Source organism: Triticum urartu, chromosome 3 (genome assembly GCF_003073215.2).
Source record: "Triticum urartu cultivar G1812 chromosome 3, Tu2.1, whole genome shotgun sequence".
NCBI classification, from domain to species: domain Eukaryota; kingdom Viridiplantae; phylum Streptophyta; class Magnoliopsida; order Poales; family Poaceae; genus Triticum; species Triticum urartu.
In genome coordinates, this window is record NC_053024.1 from 13,260,384 (window position 1) to 13,284,893 (window position 24,510).

At 45.2% G+C, this 24,510-nt stretch overlaps 1 protein-coding gene across 1 annotated transcript; it reads left to right on the plus strand.

The window, feature by feature from the left end:
• The first annotated feature begins 1,124 nt into the window (after positions 1–1,124).
• On the plus strand, positions 1,125–2,388 carry LOC125547654 (expansin-A24-like). Its single transcript, XM_048711465.1, has 3 exons — positions 1,125–1,379; positions 1,498–1,822; positions 1,917–2,388. Exons 1-3 carry the CDS (start codon positions 1,220–1,222, stop codon positions 2,224–2,226), a joined length of 795 nt encoding a protein of 264 aa, XP_048567422.1. The 5' UTR covers positions 1,125–1,219; the 3' UTR covers positions 2,227–2,388.
• Positions 2,389–24,510: the final 22,122 nt, after the last annotated feature.

Consider the following 24,510-nt stretch of genomic DNA (forward strand, 5'->3'; position numbering starts at 1 on the left):
ACACCATGCCAGGAAAGGTAGCTTCCCGGCAGCCTGGATCTTGATCTTGAGATGATCTTCTCTGCCCGGAGATCTTCTTTACGGTATTATTTACCATGACTTGTGCATCTTGGGATAGATCTACTTCTGCCATGTCCTTCCCGGCATGGAAGCTGCATCTTGCCGGTGCGTAGTCAGGGGTATGAACACCCATTGTTCAGTACACCGATAAGAAGGACTTTTTGTTAAAGAAGCATGGCTATGTTTTGTGAAAAATGAAACAATTTTTTTCTCCAAAACCAAGGTGAACCAGGCAAAAACTGAAAAACTGAAAAACCCCATCTAAAATCCAAAAACGCGTGCAAAAAACTCAGAGGGGGCACCCAGCACACGATACGTGACGGCGCCCGGATGCATCATTTGACGCGCTCTAAGGCCAAAAAAAATTTGATCCTTAAGGGATCCCCAAAGGATAACCTTTGGTTAGTTGCTCCTTAGAAATAGAAACCAAAATCGAATGGGAAACCATAAGAAAAATTGAAAAGGGAGAAACAACAAACATGAAATGGTATGGTGAAACAGATAAATTGCTAACCGAAAACGTGCCCCCTACACGTTTGGGCAACTTGCATAATATAGGATTAGCCTGGTTTAATGTCCACAGAATGATCCACCCAGCAACTTGCAAAATATAGGATTAGCCTGGTTTAACGTCCACAGAATGATCCACCGGCACCAAAGCAACGTCAAGTTACTTCGCAAGACCAAACCGACGAAGATTTCTTCACGACCGTGCATAAGAATGGACGGATACGGATTGAAAGCATCTGTCGATGTGCCTTACTGACAACTCAAGGTTTCTTCACGACCTAATTATCACACGCCGACGTTGAGGATCAGATGCAGGACATGAACACTCGTCGTACGATTCAAGGGACGGGTCTGCGCCTACATGCATACTATACATATATCTCTTGATTGCCACGCAAGCCACGGCTTGGCTGCACGGCCAGGCACTTTTGCACGCTACGTGCTTCATTGAACCAATCAGGGTGGCCTTGCTTAATCCTCTAGCGACGTACGTACGAATTGACCGCAGTGAAGACTATATAAACAAACGATCGTCAGATCACCACAGCAGCTCACAACCGTCAGCAACAGATCAATATAGACACACTGAACAAACGCTTCCATTAATTTAGGCCACAAGTTCATCAAACTTCAAGAGCTAGCGGCCGATATGGCTCCAGCTCGATTTGTTGCAGGGATGCTGCTGGCGGCGATCGGCTGTGTGCTCTCTGTGGCCGCGGACAACCCGACCACGACATCCCCGCAACCCTTCGTCTGGCAGAAGGCGCATGCAACGTTTTACGGCGGCGCTGACGCCTCTGACACAATGGGTAATCAACTAATCATTCAACTCACGCCTGTACATCTATCTACTGCGTGCATGCCCGATTGATCTTGTTCTTCTGTGTATTAACACTTGCGATGGGTTCTATATATTGCATATTGCAGGTGGCGCTTGCGGGTATGGTAACCTCTTCTCTGAAGGGTACGGGACACGCACGGCGGCTCTGAGCACCGTGTTGTTCAATGACGGTGCCGCATGCGGGCAGTGCTACAAGATCGCATGCGACCGAAAGCGCGCGGATCCCTTGTTTTGCAAGCCTGGTGCGACGGTCACCGTCACGGCCACAAACTTCTGCCCGCCCAACGATGCCCTCCCCAATGACAACGGCGGCTGGTGCAACCCACCGCGGCCGCATTTCGACATGGCCCAGCCGGCCTGGGAGAAGATTGGTGTTTATAAAGGTGGCATCATCCCCGTCATGTACCAGAGGTATATATGCTTCTTACAAGTTCAAAAGTTAGTTTAGAGTCATCGGAGCCACATAACTTTAACTTTTTTCTATGTCACTGCCATACACATGCAGAGTTCCGTGCGTGAAGCGGGGTGGCGTGAGGTTCGTAATCAATGGTCACGAGTACTTCAATCTTGTGCTTGTGAGCAATGTTGCTGCAGCTGGCTCGATCAAGTCCATGGATGTCAAGACCTCTGATTCCGACGAGTGGATGCCTATGGCACGCAATTGGGGTGCTAACTGGCACTCGCTTGCGAACCTCACCGGCAAGATGCTCTCCTTCAGACTAACCAACAGTGATGGACACACGCTTGTGTTCAATGATGTTGTGCCAAAGGGATGGAACTTTGGGCAATCATTTGCTAGCAAATTGCAATTCTAGTGAGCAATGTCTGCCGAGTGATGGATTTGTGGTAATTACGCTGCATAAAATGCAAGTTGTGTAATTGTGTGTTGCTTGTATCACTGATTTAATTTTACAATTCAATTTGTTCATACTCACTATGTAATTCGTCTGGTGTATCTAAGATTATGTTCATTCCATCAATTGTGTATTCTTCAAATTAACTTCTATGATGCATTCTGTGAATAGATTATGTCATTCTAGTGCTATGCATGGTAACTCATGCTTATAAGAAAGAAACACTATTCGAATCGAAACTCAGGTTTGTGTTGTTGAATGGTCGCAAGTTGGGCAAAACTGCACAACTGAAAATTCTAAGAAATGAGTTGTTGATTCTAGTGCCAACAATGTGTTCTAAGGGCGTCTGGTTATGAATAACATGACTATGAACACGATTAATACGGTAGACATCAGTACGGAATGCCTCATCCAAAAACTTGAGGGGCATAGATGCATGTGATAGAAGGGAGAGGCCAACCTCCATGAGTCCATGGCATCGGCGAGGCAATGCTCGATGGACTCTTGCACATGTGCGGTAGCCGACTCGGCGTGTTTCCCCTTCTCTCGCGCTAGTGTGCACCTCAAGTAACTAGCTTCCGCATCGCTTCCTTTTTCAAAGCCCTTTCTAGCTGTCGCCCGGGAAGCGTTACGCTTGGCCTGACACTCTGGCCACTCGTTGTACACTACTGGAACCCTCCCTATGTACAGGGCATAGCACTTCTTCGCCATCTATGGTCTATATCTCTCTCAGAGATGCATCATCATCAGACGAATTCAAAGAGAATATGCAACATAATATACTTGAGCAACACCAAGAGAAAGTGTTAGTAAATAGAAGCAACAAATAGTAAACACAATTAACGATATTCATGGCACCCAAACTAATTAATTAGAATGCTACAATAGTTGAGGAGGACCGTGTCAACTAGAAAGTTTTGTCATATACAAATTCAAAGTTTTGTCAATTACATAAAATACATATTCAACCAACACATCATCATTGTCATCGTCAATCACTAGAATTCCCATCCTACCATATCTGGGAGTATACACCATAGCTTCATGAAAGGCGTCATGTCTAGACGTTGTAGGCCTGTGCGACTTCAGACGTTGGCCCGCAATACAAGGCCATTGTGGAACATCCCATTTTCTTCGACGACGCCTTTCATGATGATTGTTGCAATGGCCTGCTGGATGCAAAATCTTCTAACTTGGTGGTAACAATTGTACATATTTCAACCTTGAACGTCTTCAGATTAATTATGCTCTTTCACAACAGCAAGAAGATTGCACACAAAACAACTACCTGGACGCAAGGGAAGAAAGCAAGGAGAGGAGGAGAGCAATACCTCGATTGCTGTCAACAGCCGGGTCCTCGATGGCAACCGATCAAAATTTCCTCCGGTCCCCATCCTATACCACCAAACCTCTGTCGGCTCCGGATCCGGCGACAGACCATGAACCGAAACCTGCAGAGATGTGAGAGCCATGGGACTAAACCCACCATGAAGGAGGATCAAGAAGCATCCATCGTAGATCTCGAGGCACCGAATCTAACGGCCCAGGGTGGTCAGCGACGGCCGACGGCGTTCAAGCACAAGACCCAGAATTGGATTCGATTTGAACCCGACAGCACCCGCGACCACTGATCTTCCCCACCACGCAGCCATCACCACGCCGCGAGCAGGCCACCACAGCCGCACCGTGCACGACGTTGCCAAGAAACCCGCCCGCCGCGCCGCCCAACCCCACGTTAGCTAGGCGCCCCGCCCCGATAGGGCTGCCCCGCGCCAACTGCAACGAACAAGGGGGAAAGACGCCCCACCACCGCCCAGCTGGCCAAGCTTTGCCCGGCGGTGCTACGGAAGACAGTGAGGAGAGGTGGAGGTGGAGGAGGGCCGAGAGGACGTCAGCTAGGGTTCCCCCTGGTCGCCCGCGGGGGAGACACAAGGGGGACGAGGGGCTCGGAACATGGGGAGATGCGACGGGAGTAGAGCACTTGTGTGGAGCTGGGCTGAAATCACCAGCTTCTCGATTACATTTATATTAGGTAAACGAAGCTACACATCAACTCACTAGCTTCTCTACACGCATCGACACTGGCGGGAGGCAGCAGCATGGACCGTCAATAAGGTTATTGAGTTTGGTTGGAAGTATAAGCATGCATGTGGATGCGCTCTTGGGGGGGGGGAGCAGTTGGCGTTGGTCAGCACCACCTAGTCAGCCACTTGGCATTCGGGAATCACCTTCTTCTTCTGCTCCAGGCTGCCACACAAACACGGGAGAGTATCCTGTGATACCGGGACATCGGTGTTCCTGTGATACGGGCTTCCGGGCCGTTGGATTCAAGATCCAACGGCATTTAAGGACCTGTAGCTGATGTACTTGTGCGCATTTTTTGGACTTCTTGAGGACATTTTGCAAAAATGTTCATTACCTCATGGGAGCCCTTGGATCTGACTTGAGCTTAGGTGCTCACGGAGCACCAGATATATTCCCGTGCACACACTCAATGAAGTTACATCACCAGCAAAAGCGCCAAAGCGAAAAGAAATTCAAACATCAAGATAAGATGAAATCTAAGCGTTCATAAAGTTCAAGAAAAATATATAACCTGCCATCATCCTGCAAACCATCAGTCTCACCATAAATTGCAATCTTTTCCTCCAATTTAACAAGCGATGTAGTCAGTCAGGTATAAGACATTGTCTAGACTCTGGACAGTGTGAAATTCCAATCTTTCACTACAGATATACTTGCTCGGTGTCCGTCGGCGTCAGGTATAAACAACAATTCCAGTGCACAAGACATTCGACTAAGGTAAAACAAATCAAGCAAGACCTCCCGACGTGCCGACACCCCAATAGGAGCCGCGCGTATCTCGTTATCAGACTACGATCGGATAGGTCAGCCTATGAGTAAAATCAATCCTCGAGTTGCCCCGCGGTGACCCCGTAGTCTGCCTGTTTTAAACCAACACCATCAGCATTGGCCCACCTGCTTATGTGAAATTAAGAATCCGCAGGGACGTGACACCCTATGCTAATTATTTATTTATTAGTATTATTATGTTGGCAAATTGTAAAACCAAAGAAGTAGCATTGTTATTACGATTAAAGAAGAAGAAAATGAAATAAGTACCAATTCAAATTAATGAAGTTTTCTAAAAAATAAATTAATGGTTTTGGTATTACCCTTTAAGAAAAAAGAAAAGAGAAATAAAAGGTAAAACAAGATCAAAATAAGAAGGTTTTCTACGGAAGAATGATCAGTGGCATTGGTATTACTCTTTAAGAAGAAATAAAATGAAAAAGAAATTCTAAAATAAGCAATGATAAAATTTCCACACAATATACACAAAAATACGCTCTTTAAAAATATGCAAGAATAAGCATATAACAATGGATTTTTTGCAAAAAAAAAAATGTTACTAAGGAGGAATGAATTAGTGGCATTGGCATTAGCTTTCAAGAAGAAAGGAAATAAAATAATAACTAGATAAAATATCAAAACAATGAAGTTTTATAAGGAACAATGAATTAGTGGCATGTTATTTACTTTAAAATAAATAAGTAATAATAAAAGCACATGACTTTTCCACTGAAATTATATTTTATATAGTATGCAAAGATCAATCATATACTCCCTCCGTCCGAAAATACTTGTCTTCAAAATGGATAAAAAGAGATGTATCTAGAACATAAATACATCTAGATACATCCCCCTTTATCCATTTTGATGACAAGTATTTCCGGAAGGAGGGAGTAGCAGTGCAATTTTCACATATATTTTGTATTATTTGCGAATATACGTTTACACTCACCCAACATCCCCAAAATACCCACACAAACGGACTAATAAAGGAAAAGAATGAACAAAAGCAAAAACACACAAAAACATTTAAAATAATCGGATAGAGGGGAGGGCTGAGTCACAATGGTAATGGGCTTTAGCCCATTAACGAATTGACTGACCCAAATATATACCCATTAAAAAGAACCAGCCCCAAGGAATTCATAGAACAAACCAGGAAGGAAAAAGAAAGTACGAATCTCAAAGCAGAAATGAACGGACAAAAAAATGACTGACAAAAAAAAATCTATTTTCAAGCACCTGACATATAGCTAAATTGTTTCGACAATTATCCGAAAATAACTTCTTTGTTTTCGATTGACACAACAACGTTGCATTCCCACAGTTTGCTTTTCACTCAAACCTTTGAATAACTAGCAATATGCCCGTGCGTTGCACGGAACATCAAGATGCATTTATACGAGTAGTTTATCTTGTGGGAGAAAAAGATAAACAGATTGGTGCCACTACATGCCGTATAGACAGATATGTGTATCTTTTTGCAAAATTGCCATAGTTTTCTTTCTATCCGTCAGATATAAATTGGACGGCCTATATTGCAAGATGACAGGCACACTATCATCACCAACTCTGTTTTTTATAAGAGTAGAGATGTACAGATTGGTGACACTACATGCCGTATAGACAGAAGTTTGCAAGGAGTGCCTAAGAAAATATCAGGTGATACCAATCCTCAAATGCTACCATGCTACCAACCTACAAAATTGAAATGTAAACGTTTCAAATGCTACCATTCTGAATTTTTTAGCGGTTGTTGACATATGTGTTGTAAACAGCCATGATTTGTTTTCAGAATATTTTTACATGTTTAAATTTGAATTTTGTAAGTTGGCCCGGAGTACTTGTACTACGAAAGTTGATTGCTTGCAGTAGATGCCGGATGTCAAAGTTGATGATAAACTAGGGGTTGGGGCGCCACCTTGTGGCGCCTCTTGAGAGAAAGTTGGGGCGGTGCCAGGTTGGCAGTCCCCAATTCAATTGTTTTTTTTGCAATCTTGGTAACACATAAACATGACATGTTAGTAAAAAGTTCCACTACAAATTTTGGAAGTTTATGATGACGGAGGAGATTCATCTTTGCACCTCCTATTCACAGGTTGAAGCCTCTGCTAGCAACGGATGTTTACGACGATGCAGGAAATGCCGTCTTTGCTCCTTCTGTTCACCGGCTGATCCATGAGATGCTTCGCAGCTGCCTGTGTGTCCTTGATGTCATTGATCTCCATCAGATAAATATGTCCATCTAATTGAAAACATTGATAGTCCACCTTACTATCTAGCAAGATATTTTCAGTCCTTTTCAAAGGAACCAAACCATTTGCAGTTGACAGTTTATACAGATACATACCCATGATTATTACGATGACATGTACACATTATTTTGTCTATCCGACAAACAAATTTCCATGACAAGCAAACAAGGCAAGCAACAAATAGTGCATGAACCATATCAGGAGGAGACGAGAGAGACCCAACAGCGGCGTCGCTTACCTTTTATATGCTGGTAACCATATCAGTCATCGCAGTCGCCTCCCGCTGCCTCGACCACGACCACCACCGTCGATCAATGCCGTCTTGCACCGAACTATCATATTCATGTTGGTACTAAGAGAATTTTCGTCATAAAAGGGTGTGCTTCTGCAGCTAACATGCATCTACAAAAGACCCTATATAGAATATGTGATCAAATTTATTCCTCTCCAATGTCCATAATTGCCATCTCCTCCCTATGTTCCTAACACTCTTAGGTTCTGACATGAACATGCTACTAAAATGACGTTTGGTGTAAGTGGTACTATTTTAGAATGATAAAATAAACTGCTCTTGGTTGTTGTCTCACACAATGGAATCGATTACATTATAACCAACATGAGCAAGCCATCATTGATTTACTACTTTTGTACTTCTAATCATCCATTCTTTAACAAACTTGTAATTCTTCTTTCTTATATTGATCCAGATTATTTCATGGCGTCACTTAATTCATAGTACCAATTTTCTTTTAACATGGGATAATTATAGATACTAACCCTGAAACAAATTGATGGTTAACTTGACTGAAGCTAGATTCTATTTTCTGAACCAAAGATCAAGTAAACAGTACAAGTCGCTCATAAATTATTTGACTAAGATATGTTCATGGTATCCCCTAGTCAAGGTTGTACCTGATGTTGACTGGAATAAAAAATAATCAAGACATTAATTAGTACCATCCTAAAAGATTTGATTGTTGCAGCTGAACTCTAAATACAATTAGTGCCTACATCTACCACCTCCGGTTCCCTTGCTCCCATACATGTCATGGATAGCTCTCTATTGTACAGTATTGACACAAAATAATGAACATTCGATTAGCTTGAATGAAAATAATGAACAAGCAAATCTTGGTGCTTTAGATTAATCCGGTCAGCACACACTAAAGGTATCACACAGAAGTATCAATTAGTAGCCAACAAATTTAGTATTATGCTAATCACATCGAATCAGGAAGAAGATCACAAAACAAAATTCCTAACTAAAAGTATTAAGAAAACTTCTGTCATAGGATTAGAATAGAATGCAAAAGGTTAAGAAGCACCAAAATTATGCTTGATGTTATGGACACCTGAAGTAACTGTGAAAGGTCAAAGAATAATCCCACATGGCAGAGAAGCCACCGCCGACGTCCTTGTCGTGGTCCAGCCGCTCCTTGATCTTGCGGAGTCCTTCAGCCCAGGCCTCTAGTCCACTATTAGGATCTTCACTTTGCATCCGGCCCTGACCATCTTGTTCACACTGATCACCTTTCCAACACCCTTACAATTTGGTAGAAACAAAAGAGGAGAAGGCGAGGACGTGTGTCAATCATTCTGAAACATACAACGTATGTACAATCCTAGGAATTTGCGGCAAGAGCATGTGGTGCAAGAGCAACTTGGCGGCTGGGAAGTTAAGAGTCGGAGAATTATTATTGACCTTCCAGATGTGCACGCGCCCGGTGACGGAGGGCTCGAACCTGTCGAAGCAGATCAGGATGCGGTTGTGATGCAGCAGCGGGAGCAGCTACTCCTGCTGACAAGCTCCTCAGCGGTGCTCCGCAGCGTCTTCGTGCACTCCTCCACGCCCATCAAAGCCGTCATAGTGCTCCGGCCGCGTCTGTCTGTCTTTGCCTCTAGTAGTCCTGCGCCCTTCATTTCCTTGCCCTTTCTTTTTTGAGTTCTGCCTTTGAATTTGTGAAGGAATCTGTTGTCTGAATCCACCTCTCCAACTCGATCGCATTACGATCTATTTGGTCTAGAACATAATGACTGGTGGCACCCTTGTGCAGGTCTTCTCCAGCTGCCGTTCGATCCTTCCTAGTCGATCCCCCAAATGCCTCCCCTGACTCGAGAGAAAATCTGGCGGCGGCAGCAGCGGCGTTGGCACTGCGCGTGCGCTTCATCTCCTTTGCCTACTCATGGTCATCGACGAGAGGAGCGGAAGGGAAACAGAGGATGGCCGATGTCATGGATCAATAAAATAATTACATAAAAATGAATTTTAGTGAACAAGAGTCCTCACCTGAGATTGAAGTAAGAAAATCGTTTGAGTTCACCTTTGATATGCAATAGCACATTTAGGAATACCTGATTTCTTCTTCAATCATGCAAGTACTCAGGACAAAAATACTCCCAGCTCATTGGTGAGCAACCTTACTGAAGCTCCTACATATAGGAAAAGGATGATTTCAGGAGGGGAAATGACAGTAATAGCTATCAGGCATGGCCCACTGTATGATGTTGGTGCCATTTGCACATTTGATACAACAGTTCTAGCCATAAACAAAAGATGACACACTATATAAAGTCAGGTAAGTGTACACTCAAATACATCCCTACATGGAAACAAAGCCTGCAAAGCACACATATTAGTGAACATGTTTCAACTTTCTTTTCTTATTCGCATTCGGGAAGGGTCAAAGAGAACATAAGCAAACCTTCAAAGAGAACATAAGCAAACCTTAAAATAACCTCACGATCAAACAAAATACACACAATTTCATATATTTTTTCTAAGGAAAATGTCTCACAAAAAAAAACTACAGTAGCAAATAAATAAAATGCAAGGCCAACTGAACAGGAATATTGCCATATCAGATCAACAGACGCACAATAGATTTTATTTTCAAATAAATATAGGGCAGCATCACAACTTCGGTTCAGATAAGCAGATGTAGAATTGCAGACGCAGCTGCAGCAAAAGTAATAAAGCACAAACTTAACACACAAATTCGAGATCACACAAGAGACGCTTAATAGTAACTTATAACTATGATTCCTCTTATTAATAATGACAGTACTAAATAGGATAGTCTTCTAATGGAGATCAGCAATATAGTCTTCCTCCCAATCACGCTGAGAGGACTTCACTTATGCAGCAGCAGCAGCATGCTATATATCATCATTTCTCAAGTCTTCTCGTCGTCTTCCTAAAATAAGAAAATCGAATCGAATGTTACCACATGATCATTTGTTTATAAGAGAAGTGCTGCCACAATTTAGTACAAACCTTAAACTTTCCTCGGTGAGCTTGTAGATGCCTCAGCCTCCTAATATGGCGCGTTCCGGTTCCGAGCTAGGACAGGCTCCTCCTGTACTGAATTCACTGGAGTTTCAGCTGACTGGTCTTCAAAGTCTTCATCATACTCCTCATCAAGTGTGTCTTCATAAGCGTTCACCTCAACCCGGTAGTGCAGGATCCCTCCTATCCCACCATAGCCCGTACAGCACTGAGATCCTTCCTGTGTGTTGTTTGTGATAAGCTCCAGCGTGCAACCAAACTGCCGATAATTTTCGGCGAACCACTCCAATAGCAAGGACATCCCAAGTTCCCAACCACCTTCAGGTCTGCAGATGTTTCCTTATCCTTGAAGATGCCCTGATCTGCCTCCTGTGCCGTGTTGAAGTGGTGTACCACAGTTTCTCCTGTGACAGAATTCCTTGTTTCTTCATACTTTTATTCATCTCATGGATTCTTATTAATCTCAAAATCATCTTGCTGTGATTGCTGGTACTAATTGTTTGAAGAATGGAATCACATGGCTTATATAGGCCACTCCTTCCCTGTCAGCCCTCTGGGATTTTCAGCAAATACCTTGTAGGCGTACATAATCAAAATCTGCACAAGCAAAGACGATAAGTTCTGGGAACAGGGCACTGGAAAGAGGGAAGAATCAAGAAGTGGCGAGGTTAATCTCCTTACTCCATTTCTTAAGTAGTCCTATCTCAACTGGTCACTGGGTTGTGGGCTCTAGATATTTTTCCTTGTCATGGTGCCATCATTTTCTTTTGTTAGAAGAAAGATTTATACATGAGGGGAAAGGCGGTGTTAATTCACATACGATGCAAGTCTAATAGAAAATTCACACGACCAACCACATAGGCAATAATTAACCACATAGAAACACATCCAACAGGGCACAACAACTCTCCACAAATGGACCACCCACTTACAACTGGGTCCCAAGCAGTGCCTCTAGCCCCAATGCACACACACACCCCTTTCCAGGGAGTTCAATAGTTGCCTGGATTTTAATGATGAAAATACCACACTATTCATTTTAGGAATCATAAGCTCATTAAATTATCATTTGACAAAATAAAAAACAAGGTCATTTTTGTCCACTCAGTTTACCTTCCAACCAAAAGCTACTCGATGTATGATAGGATCATGTCAGCGCTACAATGGGGGCAAACCAATCACAAGCATCAGGAACATATCAAAATCAAAACAATTTCTGAATTATTATTATTCAGATTGATGCTCATGAATGAAAGCTGCTTACATCATGGATATTGTCATGCTAATGCAGAATTGAAAGTATCCTATCATCTTCTGTAATGTACCTTCCGCATAGAAAAGTAAAGTGCCAGTCAAGCAACAAGCACATATTATATCCAGATAGTGTTAGATCAGGATGTACAGTGAAATAAGAAGAAGAAAGGCAAGACCATTTAACATGAACAATCATATCATTGATTTTTTCTGCAAGGAACCCGGATAATAGTTCAGCACTCAAATCATGGTAGGCAGATAGATCTCTGAGAGACATTTGTTGGGATGGAAATAGCTCTACACATCAACCAGAACCTGATCTGAAAATGGGAAGGATAAAAACACAACCACATTTAATATACATCATGGCAAGAACAATATTGAGCATCTAATACTGTGGAATTATATAACATGGTTTTATACATTTATACGTCAGGAATTTAATCTGAACTATAAATTCCTGACGCCAAGCTATAAAATTATATCATCCTGAATTGATTACCAAGAATCTATGGGGCAACAATAAAAAAACATTACTTTATATGAGTCTGTCTAGCTAAGTTCGTATTTATCCAAAAGGGCCTAATTTAGTAATGGTAACACTTTTCTCGATGTTGGATTTTTTTGCTGAAGTGTTTGGAAATTAATCACATTTACACTAAAAAAATATATTGTGTAGCCAACCTTGAGGTTATTCGGCAATTCCAGAAGTAAATTTACAAAATTGCAGTAATTCATGCAGTACGCTGCCAGGCACCTCAATGAAGGTGTTAACTATTTATTGTAGTGCAACCAGATCAATTTCCTTTCAAAAATGAGCTGAGCTCCCATGTGACACTTGAATAGGTGATGCATGCAGGCCAATGAATGAATGGATTTTATCAACACTTCCTTTCCACTCTGTATATAAACCTCACATCAGCATGCACACCTGAAAAACTAACTTTCTTGTAACCTGAGAGATTATTTCTTCTGCTTTTACTACTACGCCTAATACTTGATACGTCGCCTATAATAAGCATAATATAATAAGTTGACATCATGCAAATGATCTGACAACCAAACTAACACCTGATCCCCATTCATCATAAGCCGCAGGATTTCAACTTCACATTTATCTAATAGGTTTCATTAAAACAGAAAATAATAAAAAGCGTAAAATTTATGGGTCTGCTTCCTGCCCGATGTTGTACACAATGCATTGCCCATCGATTTGTTTGCAAAATAAATCCTTGTTTCTAGATCTGCTGCCCTCCCAGAAAAAAGATCATTTCTTACTTGAGCGAACAGGGGAGAGATCGTCAGCAGTGAAAGGCAGAAAAAAGGTAGTAAAGAGAGAGGGAGGAGGTGGCTTCACCTTGAGTGGTAGGGGAGGCCGCCGAATAGTCGACCGAAGCCCTCCTTCCTCACTGCGGTCGGGTATGCCTCTTTGAGGAAAAAAATAAGAAAGGATCCTAGTTTATTTGTTATAAATTGTAAGCTAGAGAACTACACAAATATCTGTGAAAGAATGATATGAGAACATTATTTACTTCAACCTGAACACAAGGTCATCCTAAATCATGACCATTGCAAGCACGCCATGTAAGGTAGATACTTCTAGAGAGAGGGGATAACTTTTGCAGCATTAGTTCGCATCCCAAAACAAATGGTGCCATTTTATCCATATATTTAAATCAAATAGTAAGAAGGATGCTCAGTATATCATGCAGTGCAACAAATTGAAATAAGAGAACTTTAGTAATAAACTTATAATCGAAAGAACATCCAGATTTTGCTTAGTTTGTGATCTGTAAACACTAAACGGCGGCGCAGTTGCATGAAGCAACACCCTATTCTAACATGAAAAGCTGCTTAATTTGCCTGAAGGGCTTATACCTGCAAAGAACATGAAGACACTGGCCACTTCTGCTCTTTTATGCCGTAGTTTCTCAGCCACACCAACCATAGCAACTTCCTCTTCTAGTTTTCTTTTTTGCGAGAACTTTCTCTTTTAGTTGTCTGAGCCTGAAATACAATAAGGGGCATAACAAATGAAATAGTTCGCTGTAGTGTCGTCTAAAGCATCACATATTGTGCATCAACTGAAATGCAATTGAAATAAGGAGATGAGGGGAGGCTTGCATGCGAGAGCAATGATCGATGGGTCGACGCGTTTTTAACTTTGTCGCCTTCAGCACAGTAAATTCGACGTGGCTATTGCGAGAGGGCGCCCCTTACGCGTAGGTTAATGTGTTTGATGATGTAGCCCTTCTGTCCAATGAATACAGAAGATTTAACTATCAAAAAATACAGTGGACAGTTTGCCAGAATAGAATCTATACTTTTATTAAGATAAAAACAAGCAGCAAGCAATATTTTAGAGCAATTGTACAGTTGATCTCATAAGGGAGTAAGAACATCATCAGCCAAAGTAAAATTTCAGAGGATGTTCTGAAGATGAAACAACAGGGGACTCACTATAGAAAATTTCAGTGGATGCTACAGAGGATGTTCAGCCTGAAGATGAGAGGATCACGTGGAATCGCGTGGTGTAGTGGCTCTCCTCCTCATCATCTGCAGAGACGCCGCAACCCTCGTCGCTCTCCTCTGTGGCAGCGCCGCCCCTCCTTCGCCATGGCGACCGCTGCCCTCCACCTTCTCGTCCGCGCTGCAGCGCTCCATGAGGCGGAGCCACGCGTTGGGGGAGGGGGGGGGCAGGGAAGGCGATGGAGACGAGCCGCCGGAACCTGCCAGAGCCTCGCCGACGACGAAGGTGGACACCGCGCGCGAAACCCTAGCCATGGCCAAGGGTCAGGAGCGAGGGCAGAAGGCCTATAGCGACGGATTTGGACGGATGGGACCAAGGAATGGGGCCAGGGGAGGTCGTTGGTGTGTTATCCGCCGCCGGGACTCGCCGGAATCGGACGGCACATGGGTGGTGGTGGCGGCGGCGGCTAGGAGTCGCGGGAGGGAGATAGAGATCGTAAGAGGAGAGGCGACGAGGGGAGGCTTGCGTGCGAGAGCAAGAATCGATGGGTCGACGTGTTTTTTTACCTTTTTCCCTTCGGCACAGTAAATTCGACGTGGCTATTGCGAGAGGGCGCCCCATAAGCGCATGTTAATGCTTCTCGATGTGAATTTCTCGAAAAGGAGCAAGGCGTATTAATCTGAGCAGCCAGCGCCCGACGGCCTCCTCGCCGACTGTGAGCTGCATGCCATTAGTGCATTGCTGCATGTTCGGGTTGGTGGCTTGGTACAAGAAGCAACAAGAAGCTGGACCCTATGTATGCTCCATCTTCCGGGCACGGATTTTTCCTAACCCGTTGTGCGCGCAACTTATATCCTTACCGTTCATCCAGCATGTTGTCCAATCGATGTGGCCCACCCTGGTGTGAGCCATGCATGTATTCCACGGGGAGATGATATTCTAGTGCATGTATATGAAGCCCTATAGAACTAGATTCCCTTGGGCCCACCAAAGCATATCCCACCGTGTTGCACCTCTTCTAACACAAAATTACACAACAAACAAATATATCATCATAACTTATAAATAAATTATGCAAATTTAAATTCAATTATGTATTTGAGTTTCTCATGGCCAGCTCTACAAAACAAGTCCAATATCCATATATTTCATAAATTGTGGACTCGGTTATTATTGCAAACCCAAGACAAAACTAAATTGTGAATGGCTAAAAAATAAGTTCCATAAGCTCTATATCAAAGTTCAGACAAGCTTTTTATATAGTTTTTGGGTTCCAAATAGCAAAGTTCTTTACTATTTCTAAAAAAGTGCGGATCTACTATTCAGAAAGTTCTTCAACTCCTGATTCTTTTAATTTAATATTTGAGAATAAAAAGAAAAGTTCTTCAGTGTTTTCAGCAAAGTTTACCAATTCTCTGAAAGTTCTTTAGAGTTTGAAGTTAAAGTTCAAGTAGGGAAAACATCAAATTCTTCGGTAGTTCAACTTCAAAGGCCCCAACTTATGGTAAAATTCGGATATATCTCGTACATACTAGTTCACCGTGTGTAGAACAAAATATCTCGTACATACAGCCGCACATAGATCTTTTTTGATCCATAAAAGAGAGGCACGCAATACCATATCTTTCAGCACATCTTCCCTCCTATATTCACCGAATCAAAAAAAGTTAAATCTCTTCTTCTGTCCCTCATATAGATCAAATCTTCACACGGTGAATAAAAGCAAGCAAGAAAAAATGCATCACACTTTCTGCAGCTTAAGAAGCATTGACACATGACATAAACAATTATCCACGAAAATGCATCGGAGTGAGGATTCAAAATCAAGATAGAGGAAGAACCCACAACCACAAAATCCACTGCATAAAATCTACAGATTTAATCTACGAATCCATGGAAAGAGCTGCTCTAACCCAATGCATAAGCATGCACAGCAGCAAATGCTACTGGTCTCATGTATGCATGCACATCGGAGCTCATCTGATCTTGGGGCCTTGAAGCTGAGGACGGGGGGCAGAAGAGGTGGCCGCGCTGGTGGAGGAGCAGGTTGGAGAAGTAGACCACCGGAGCAATGAGGGGCGGTGGAGGAGCAGGTCGGAGAAGTAGACCACCGGAGCAGTGAGGGGTGGAGCCGTGCCGGTGGCCTGATCCAGATCTGAACAGTGAGGAGGAGAGAAGATGCGAGAGGGGGATTCACGGGGTGGGGACTGTGTAGGTCCGTAGGAGTGGGGGTACTGTATTTGCAAGGTATAGAAGAGGAAAAATGATTTCCAGCATGATCCCGCGTGGGCCAAGCGGCGTGGATCCAGAGGAGCGCGTGCGGAGAGGATTGCGGTTGCGCACACAACGGGTTAGGAATCGCCATATTTGCCATCTTCCCATGTGACCTGCCACCCAGAGCCATACTCCAGTCTTGTATCGCCAGATGGAGAAGACCATCGCCGAAGCGGAGCAGCAGCTTCACGGCGGCTCTGCCGCCCCCAAGGTGATCGTCGTCGACGTCGACCCGGAGGCTCTCGATTGCCCCGGATGCCTTCGCCCCCTCGTACCTCCGGTGTTCCAGGTACTAACTACTCCATGCTACAAGTGGACTAATAATGTTAGTCTCAAGCAAGATCTCTTGTTTGAATCTGTAACGTGCGGCCGTTGCGGTGCAGTGCGCAGCTGGGCATGTCGTGTGCTCGACGTGCCACGACAGCCTCCCGGACAAGGACAAGTGCGCTTCGTGCTTCATCAAAACCGGCTACACCCACTGCTCCATCCCCACGCGGTACAGCCGCTGCTTGCCCCTCGAGCACGTCCTGCGATCCGTCCGTGTTGCCTGCCCCAACGCTTTCTATGGGTGCACTGCCGGGAAGATGCTCTGCCCCATCAGCATAACTGACTCCGGCATCCTCCCACGAGGGATTGTGAAGATGGGCTCTTTCGGTGGCAACGGCGGCTACGACAAAGACATGGACATGTGCGGCGTTTGCCGTATCGTTAAACTGGTTGTCTGGCACCGTACCGATGTGTTGGACGCCATACTTGTGTGGTACGAACGGGACGGCCGGGAGGAGACCGGGCAGTGGGGAGCCCCTGCAGGAAAACGCTCGGAGGTATATATCCTACATTTTTTTCTCGTCTTTTTTTCCAGATAATCTTGTATTTGTAATAGCTGGTAAACTTGCACGTACGCAATAATGAAGATGATTCATCTTGTTGTTTTGTATGCCTACTAGATTTGTTTGGAGGCGGACGAGTACCTCACCGGCGTGGAAGGGCACGTAGACTATTCCGGTCACGGGCTCATTGTGAAATCACTCACTTTTGTCGGCAACCGGCGCACTTTTGGACCTTATGGGGAGAAGCAGGGTGCTGCCTTCGAGCTCCTTGCAGCGGGCGGAAAGATAATCGGCTTCCATGGGTGTTCAAATTCATATGTTAACGCACTTGGCACCTACGTCAAGATGTACTCATAATCATTGCTCTAGCCTCTCGATCCTTCTGCATGAACAAATTAGGACGAGAGTCGTGACCAAACTTTGTATACACTGTTGTATTTGGACAATCTGTACGCATCGGCCAGACATCTGGTTCTTCTCTTGGTGATTTCATCATCTATTTTAACTGGCAAACTGTTGCGGGGGCACCATATTATTTTAATCATGTACTACTAGTACTATCAAACAACTCTTAATGACATGCAAAATATGTGATATATTTTCCTCTATTTTCCTCAACCTCCCCTGTATGCTCAATCATCGCAAGGATGGAATGGCCACAGCCGAATAGCGCTAGGATGGCTGCAATGTGCGAGTCGGACAAGGGGCGCTCGAACAACTCCATGTAGGCCTGCACGATTTCGCCCGAAATAACCTCGCCTTCATGTGCCAGGCACAGCTTGCGGATTAACACCGCCTGCTGCTTTGATGCTGCTGATCCCCGTCCCGTGCCCTTGGCCAGGCGAGAGCTACGCCTTGGGTTGGTAACCAGGACTCTTATTTGGCGCGTTCGCTTTTTCTGTGCATGAGGAGTCTGTCGCTTCGATCTAGATAAAACTGCTGCTAGCCCCTGGTTGACTCCATCACAAAACTCTTGCACATGTGAGCAGCACTGCACATTGGGCTTTCCTGAAACCATGGAGGAGGTTTGGAATGGAGTGCCAGCGGAGGGTACCCGTACGTCGTGCAAGATGCCAAACCAAGGGCAGCGGCAAAGAGGCTACAAAGTTGAAGTGATCCGTGGATAGGTAATATCAAAATGCAAATAGCGATTGCTATGAAGGTCATAGGCTACTTGACTTGGCCATGGGCCAGCATTCAGCGGAGAGCCCACTCCATGCCAAAAGGCCGGACTGAAAGGTGGAGGCATACTCTTCCTTATAAGCTGGTCTTGGCCTCCTCGTGTGGTCGAGATGTGACTAAAACGAGCCAGCCTCCATCCGTGGACAGCAGCCCTAACACGCATGCAACCATTTTATTAATTATCCACAAAGACCTTACAAAGTAATACTCCTGAAGCCACCATCCAGGCAACACCTGTTGCTACTCCTATCCCTTTGATGAAGGAGTGCCAAATGTCTGAGCCTAATATCAAATAGACATCGCACCAAAGCCTAACATCTAACGTCGAATGCCCCAGCCTAGCCACATACCGGGACTAGGTACACACCGGTCCGGCGCACTCACAACGGGCACCACATGCGCACCCTGCAAGGCTTGACACCACCATCTTCCAACGATCCATCTTCAGAGCGGAAACTGATGCATCGACCGTGTCAGGCCTCTCTCCCATCGACGCCACCACGACGCCAGACAGCGTCGTCCTCCTGCGCGAGTTCATCCCCGCACATCGGACGCCAAATCTGCACTGCGCCACACCGTCGAGATCCGTCGTCATCAATGTGTAGTATGAAACACCGCTCCACCAAAGTTGCGGTTCAATCGTCCCTCGAGCCTGTGCACACCTCCAAGAACGACGCCCCCAGAGGGAAACGACACAAGAGCGCCGCCATTTTCCGATCTAATGATCTAGGGTTTCCCTCGGATGTAGCAGATGTTGGCTAGAACTTCTCCACGGCGATGCCTCCAAGAATGGAGCGACACTGAAGAGCGCCACCATCGCCAGTCCTGGCATCTAGCTGAGAGCAGGTTTTCACCCAGATCTGTTCGAAAAACTCCATCCAGTTTTTTGTGCATGGATCGCCACCTTCTACGCCAGGGACCGGACCAAAAGGACCCAGCCACCGCCTGACTGGCCACGGCACCACCATGGTGCCACAGCAGCACTGTGGTGCCACAGCAGCACTTGGTGCCACAACAGTCGGTTACGTCAGGCCCATCGCGCCAGCCTGCCGCCGTGCACTAGATCCGTCTACCCGCCTAAGCCCATCTGGGGCCGGCGAGATCCGAGGTTCAGGCCACCGCCACAGGTGCGCCTCCGCCGTGGGAGGCCGCGCTGCCGTTGTCACTGCCGCCACATCCGCCACCGGGATCCCGCCGCACCGCGCCGCCGTATCGCTGGAGTGTCCATGTCGCCGATGCCAGATGGAGACACCACCACGAGCGAGGGACAAGACACCGCCGCCTCCTTCACAACCCACTGCCCGGGCTTCGCCGGCGTAAACTCGGGCGGCGGCGGGAGGGAGAGATCGGGCAAGGAGGCCTAGGGCGCGGCTGCATGATTTCCCATGTGTCGCCAGGGGCTGTCAATGCAGGGGTCGACCCACCTAAGCCCATTTGGGCCCAGCGATATCCGAGGTTCAGGCCACCGCCACAGGGGCGCCTCTGCCGCGGGAGGCCATGCTGCCGCTTTCACCGCCGCCACATCCGCCGCCGGGATCCCGCCGCACCGCGGCGCCGAATCACCGGAGTGACCATGTCGCCGATGCCAGATGGAGACACCATCGCGAGCGAGGGAGAAGTCCCCGCCGCCGCAGTCACAACCCATAGCCCGGGCTTCGCCGACGTGAACTCGGGCGGCGGCGGGAAGGAGAGATCGGGGCAAGGTGGCCTAGGGCGCGGCGACACGATCTCCCCCGTGTCGCCAAGGGCTTGCGACGCAGGGGTCGGGTTAAAAATGGGGTCAAAATGCCGGTAGTATTGTTTATGCGGTGATGCTAACACGAAGTTCTTCCATAGCCACGCCAAGCACCGCTATAGGAAGAATACACTGACCACTTTGCAGCATGAGGGGAGCATCCTCTCAAGCCAGGAAAAAATTGAGGAGGCAGTGGACACATACTATGATAACATATTTGGCTTGGCTCCGGAACATGCGCACACAATCAACATGGAGGCGCTTGGGATTCTTACGTTCAATCTTGCGCATCTAGATGCACCGTTCTCAGTGGACGAGGTGGAGAAGGGGATCAAGGACATGCCCAAAGATAAAGCGACGGGATCGGATGGCTTTACCGGCAGATTCTATGCCGTTTGCTGGCATATAATCAAAGTGGACTTCATGCATGCTTTCAAGCTATTTTACCATTGACATATGGCAGATGCCGACAATCAATAGAGCAATCATCTCTTTGCTGCCTAAGAAGGATGGGGCGGTCGAGTTCCGGGATTTTAGGCCTGTGAGCCTAGTGCATGGCGCGATCAAAATATTTGACATGGTCCTATCAACAAGGTTGGCGAAAGAGCTCCCAAGGGTTGTGGGGATCCACGAGAATGCGTCTGTGAAGGGACGGTCACTGCATGATAATTTCATGCTCGTCCAATGCATGGCACGACGATTCACGCGATGAAGGAGATAGCCTTTCTACTTAAGCTAGATATTACAAAGGCCTTCGACTCCGTATAATGGCCATTCCTCCTTGAAGTTCTTCATCGTTTGGGCTTTGGAAGTAAGTGGGGGTCGTGGATTTGTGGGCTGCCAGCAAGATCGTCAACTCTGATCATGGTTAATGCAGGGCCGGCCCTGGGGAGGGGCAGGGGGGGGGGGGCGGCCGCCCCGGGCCCCCAAAATCCAGGGGGGCCCCGATAGTTGGCTATAGGCCTATGGCTCATACTAGGCAGACGCGCTCCAGGGAGCGGCAGCTCGATCTTCCGATCCCAGCGATTGAGTGTTTGATAGCGAGCGATCAGCGGAATTTCCTTTCACATAAAAAAAAGAGCGATCAATTAGCTGCATGGGCGATTTCCTTCCTATTCTGTTCAACAATTCCATCAGGCAGAGTCACGCAACGATTCCAGGTCCCAGCCTAGCTGCTGGCAGCCGACGCCGCCATGCATGCACGCACGCACTCCCGCCTGGGCGCCTCGCCGCCCCCAACCCTCTGGTAATTTCCTTCCTAATTTGTGTATATTCGCCGCTGATTTCAATTCCGGGCCCTGTTTGGCATTTGCTCAACTATTTTCTTCTCAATCTTATGCAGACTCTAGGCGCTGTGCAGACCCCTGTGTATTGTATACGCACATGCACTGAAGTTTGATCATCACTCCGTCAGGTATTGAGGTATATTCATATAATATTGATACAAAAAAAATCCTTTGATGCATAGCCGGCACTGTTCAATAATTGATAGAACAAATGGTTTTGTTTTCAGCATTGTGTGTGTTATTATGACGTCCTCCGGTATACGTTAATGGAGCACCAGGAAAGAAGAATCTCAACTGCCGCGGACTGAGACACAGAGATCCCCTGTCCCCGACACTGTTCATTCTTTGCATGGAACCTCTTAAGCGGCTATTCGACCTAGCTACATCCCACGGACTACTATCTCCATTGGCACGCTCAGGACCGAAGCAATGGGTGTCCATGTTTGCGGACGACATAATGGTTTTCCTCAAGTCATTAGAAGTGGAACTGCACACATGTGCACAAGTATTGGATCCATACGGCATGGCATCTGAACTTCAATTAAATGCGTACAAAAGCTTGGCCTTTCCCATTCGCTACTGCTCTGAGGATGCAATGGCAATGGTGACAACTATTCTGCACTGTCCCATTAGAAGCTTCCCGTGTAGATACCTTGGGCTACCGTTGACATTAAGGAAGCAGCTCGCAGCAGTGTTTCAGCATCTGGTGGACCAACTGTCGTCTTCCTTACCCAATTGGCGGGCTGCAACTCTGCCCAAAATTGTACAGCTAATTCTCACCCAGCCAGTGCTGTGTGCGATCCTGACTCATGCGATGCTAGCTCTCGATCTGCCACCAAAGACGATTGCGGCTATGATGAAGATATGCAGGGGCTTTCTGTGGTGTGGAAAGACACAAACAAATGGAGGCAACTCTGCAGCGGCCTGGGATACGGTTTGGGCATCCCCGGCCTGCATTGGCTCTTCAAACTTGGATGCAATTTTTGTTACTTCTATTTTTCTTTGTGCTGTCATGACAGATGATGAATAGAACAGAAGTTTTTGCTGCAAAAAATAAATAAAAAATTATCAGACCGTCTAAGTTCATCCATCACCTCATTTATTTATGTGTAAATTTTGCCATCAAGTGCAAAATCAGGGTTCGTTAAAAAATATAGACGATTATTTGCTATGATAACCCAACCTAACCAGTCTCATGTATTTACACAGTACACACCTCCCACGTCCCTTTATTTAAATCAGAGCAATTGCACACAGGACACTAATGGGGTACCATCTGAAATCATTGAAATATCAGTTGGATTACGCGGTGACGGCAATCACATGTGGTATTATCGTCATATATTGGCACGTGATTTATAGATCTAGATTCTTCTTTTGGATGACTCGTGCTACTTACAGAGTGTTCCTAGATTAATATTAGAACCAATAAAATTCCTAGATTAATATGAGAACCAATAAAATTCATGGATAACCATCCATGAAAACAGGAACAAAGTGCATGCTTAGATAGCTGATGCCTGATGCTAATCAGAACCTGAAGTCAAATGATGCCATGTTTTAGCTTGTAGATCATTAATCGGTTGATGCTTTGGTTACATTGATTCTGAGACATGCCAAGGTTGTGTTATCTGTATTATAAAGTATGCAGCACAAGGGGTTTGAATGGTTTAGTGGGGAGAGTGAACCCTTAGTGACTTAGTGCCTATAAGATTATGTATACCAATTTTGGCACTATCAAAAAGTTGCCAGTATTTGGCAAATCAAGTGTCAAGTTTTTGTCTCATGCCAAATTTTGGCCCCAATCCAATCCCAAAATCTTTATATTTTTGTAGTATTCTGTTGTAAATGTTCATTGCTAGTATTCTGCTATAATTGTCATTCTATATGCAGTATATATGAATACTAAACGAGTGCAACATTGTTCTTTTATGTTCTTGATCTCTCGATGGTGCTCATTGAAGTCTTTTGCCCTGCTCATTGGAATCCAAGTCGATTGAAAGCATGGTCAATTAAAGGAGCAGAGGGAAGCATCAATGCTACACTTGAAGCTGAATCAAAGTTAGGTTTCTCTAACACCAGAAAGACTTTTTCATCTGCAGTTCTTTTCTAAAGCTATTTGCATGCTAGGTTGTGTTACAAGATTGTATTTTTATGCTTGTGTACACTCTGAGTTTGCCCATCCGGGTCTTTTTTTACATGTAAGCTCTTTAATATTACAAAATCTGCCATTCTGCATGAAAAGTTTAAGCACAATATTTGTTTTGAAAGAAGTTTTGAGTTCTCTGATTTAACAGAAACTCAATCAAATTAATTTCAGTACAAATGCATGAAAGTTAGAATAGTATGTGCTTGTCGAATTTTAATGTAAGGTCAATCACATGTGTAATGTGTTGGTCGAATTTTGTAAATAAAACAATATCAGGCTTTGCGAGCTCGTCAAGCCTCCGATGAGTCAAGCTTGAGCTTGAGCTCATCCCTAAGCTCGCGAGCTGAGCTAGAGCTCACCATTTGGCTCGTGATGCAAATCAAGCTCAAGCCGAACTTCATTATATTCGTGTGTGCTTTGTTGTTTCCCTTACAATCATTTAGTCCACCAAAGAACATAATTATTTCCAATTCCTTGCCTTCTGATGTGAACTATAAACTTGTTCATGTTTTTGTAGATGGGTGATGCTCTGTCAACAGAAGCATCCAAAGTTCATATGGACAGAAGAAGTGTTTAGCAAAGGCTTCTCTTGTTTACGACAGCAAGGGCGAAGCTCATTTGCCCGCAAGATAATTTTAGTTCCCCTGTCGAACTGAATCATATTCTTTTGG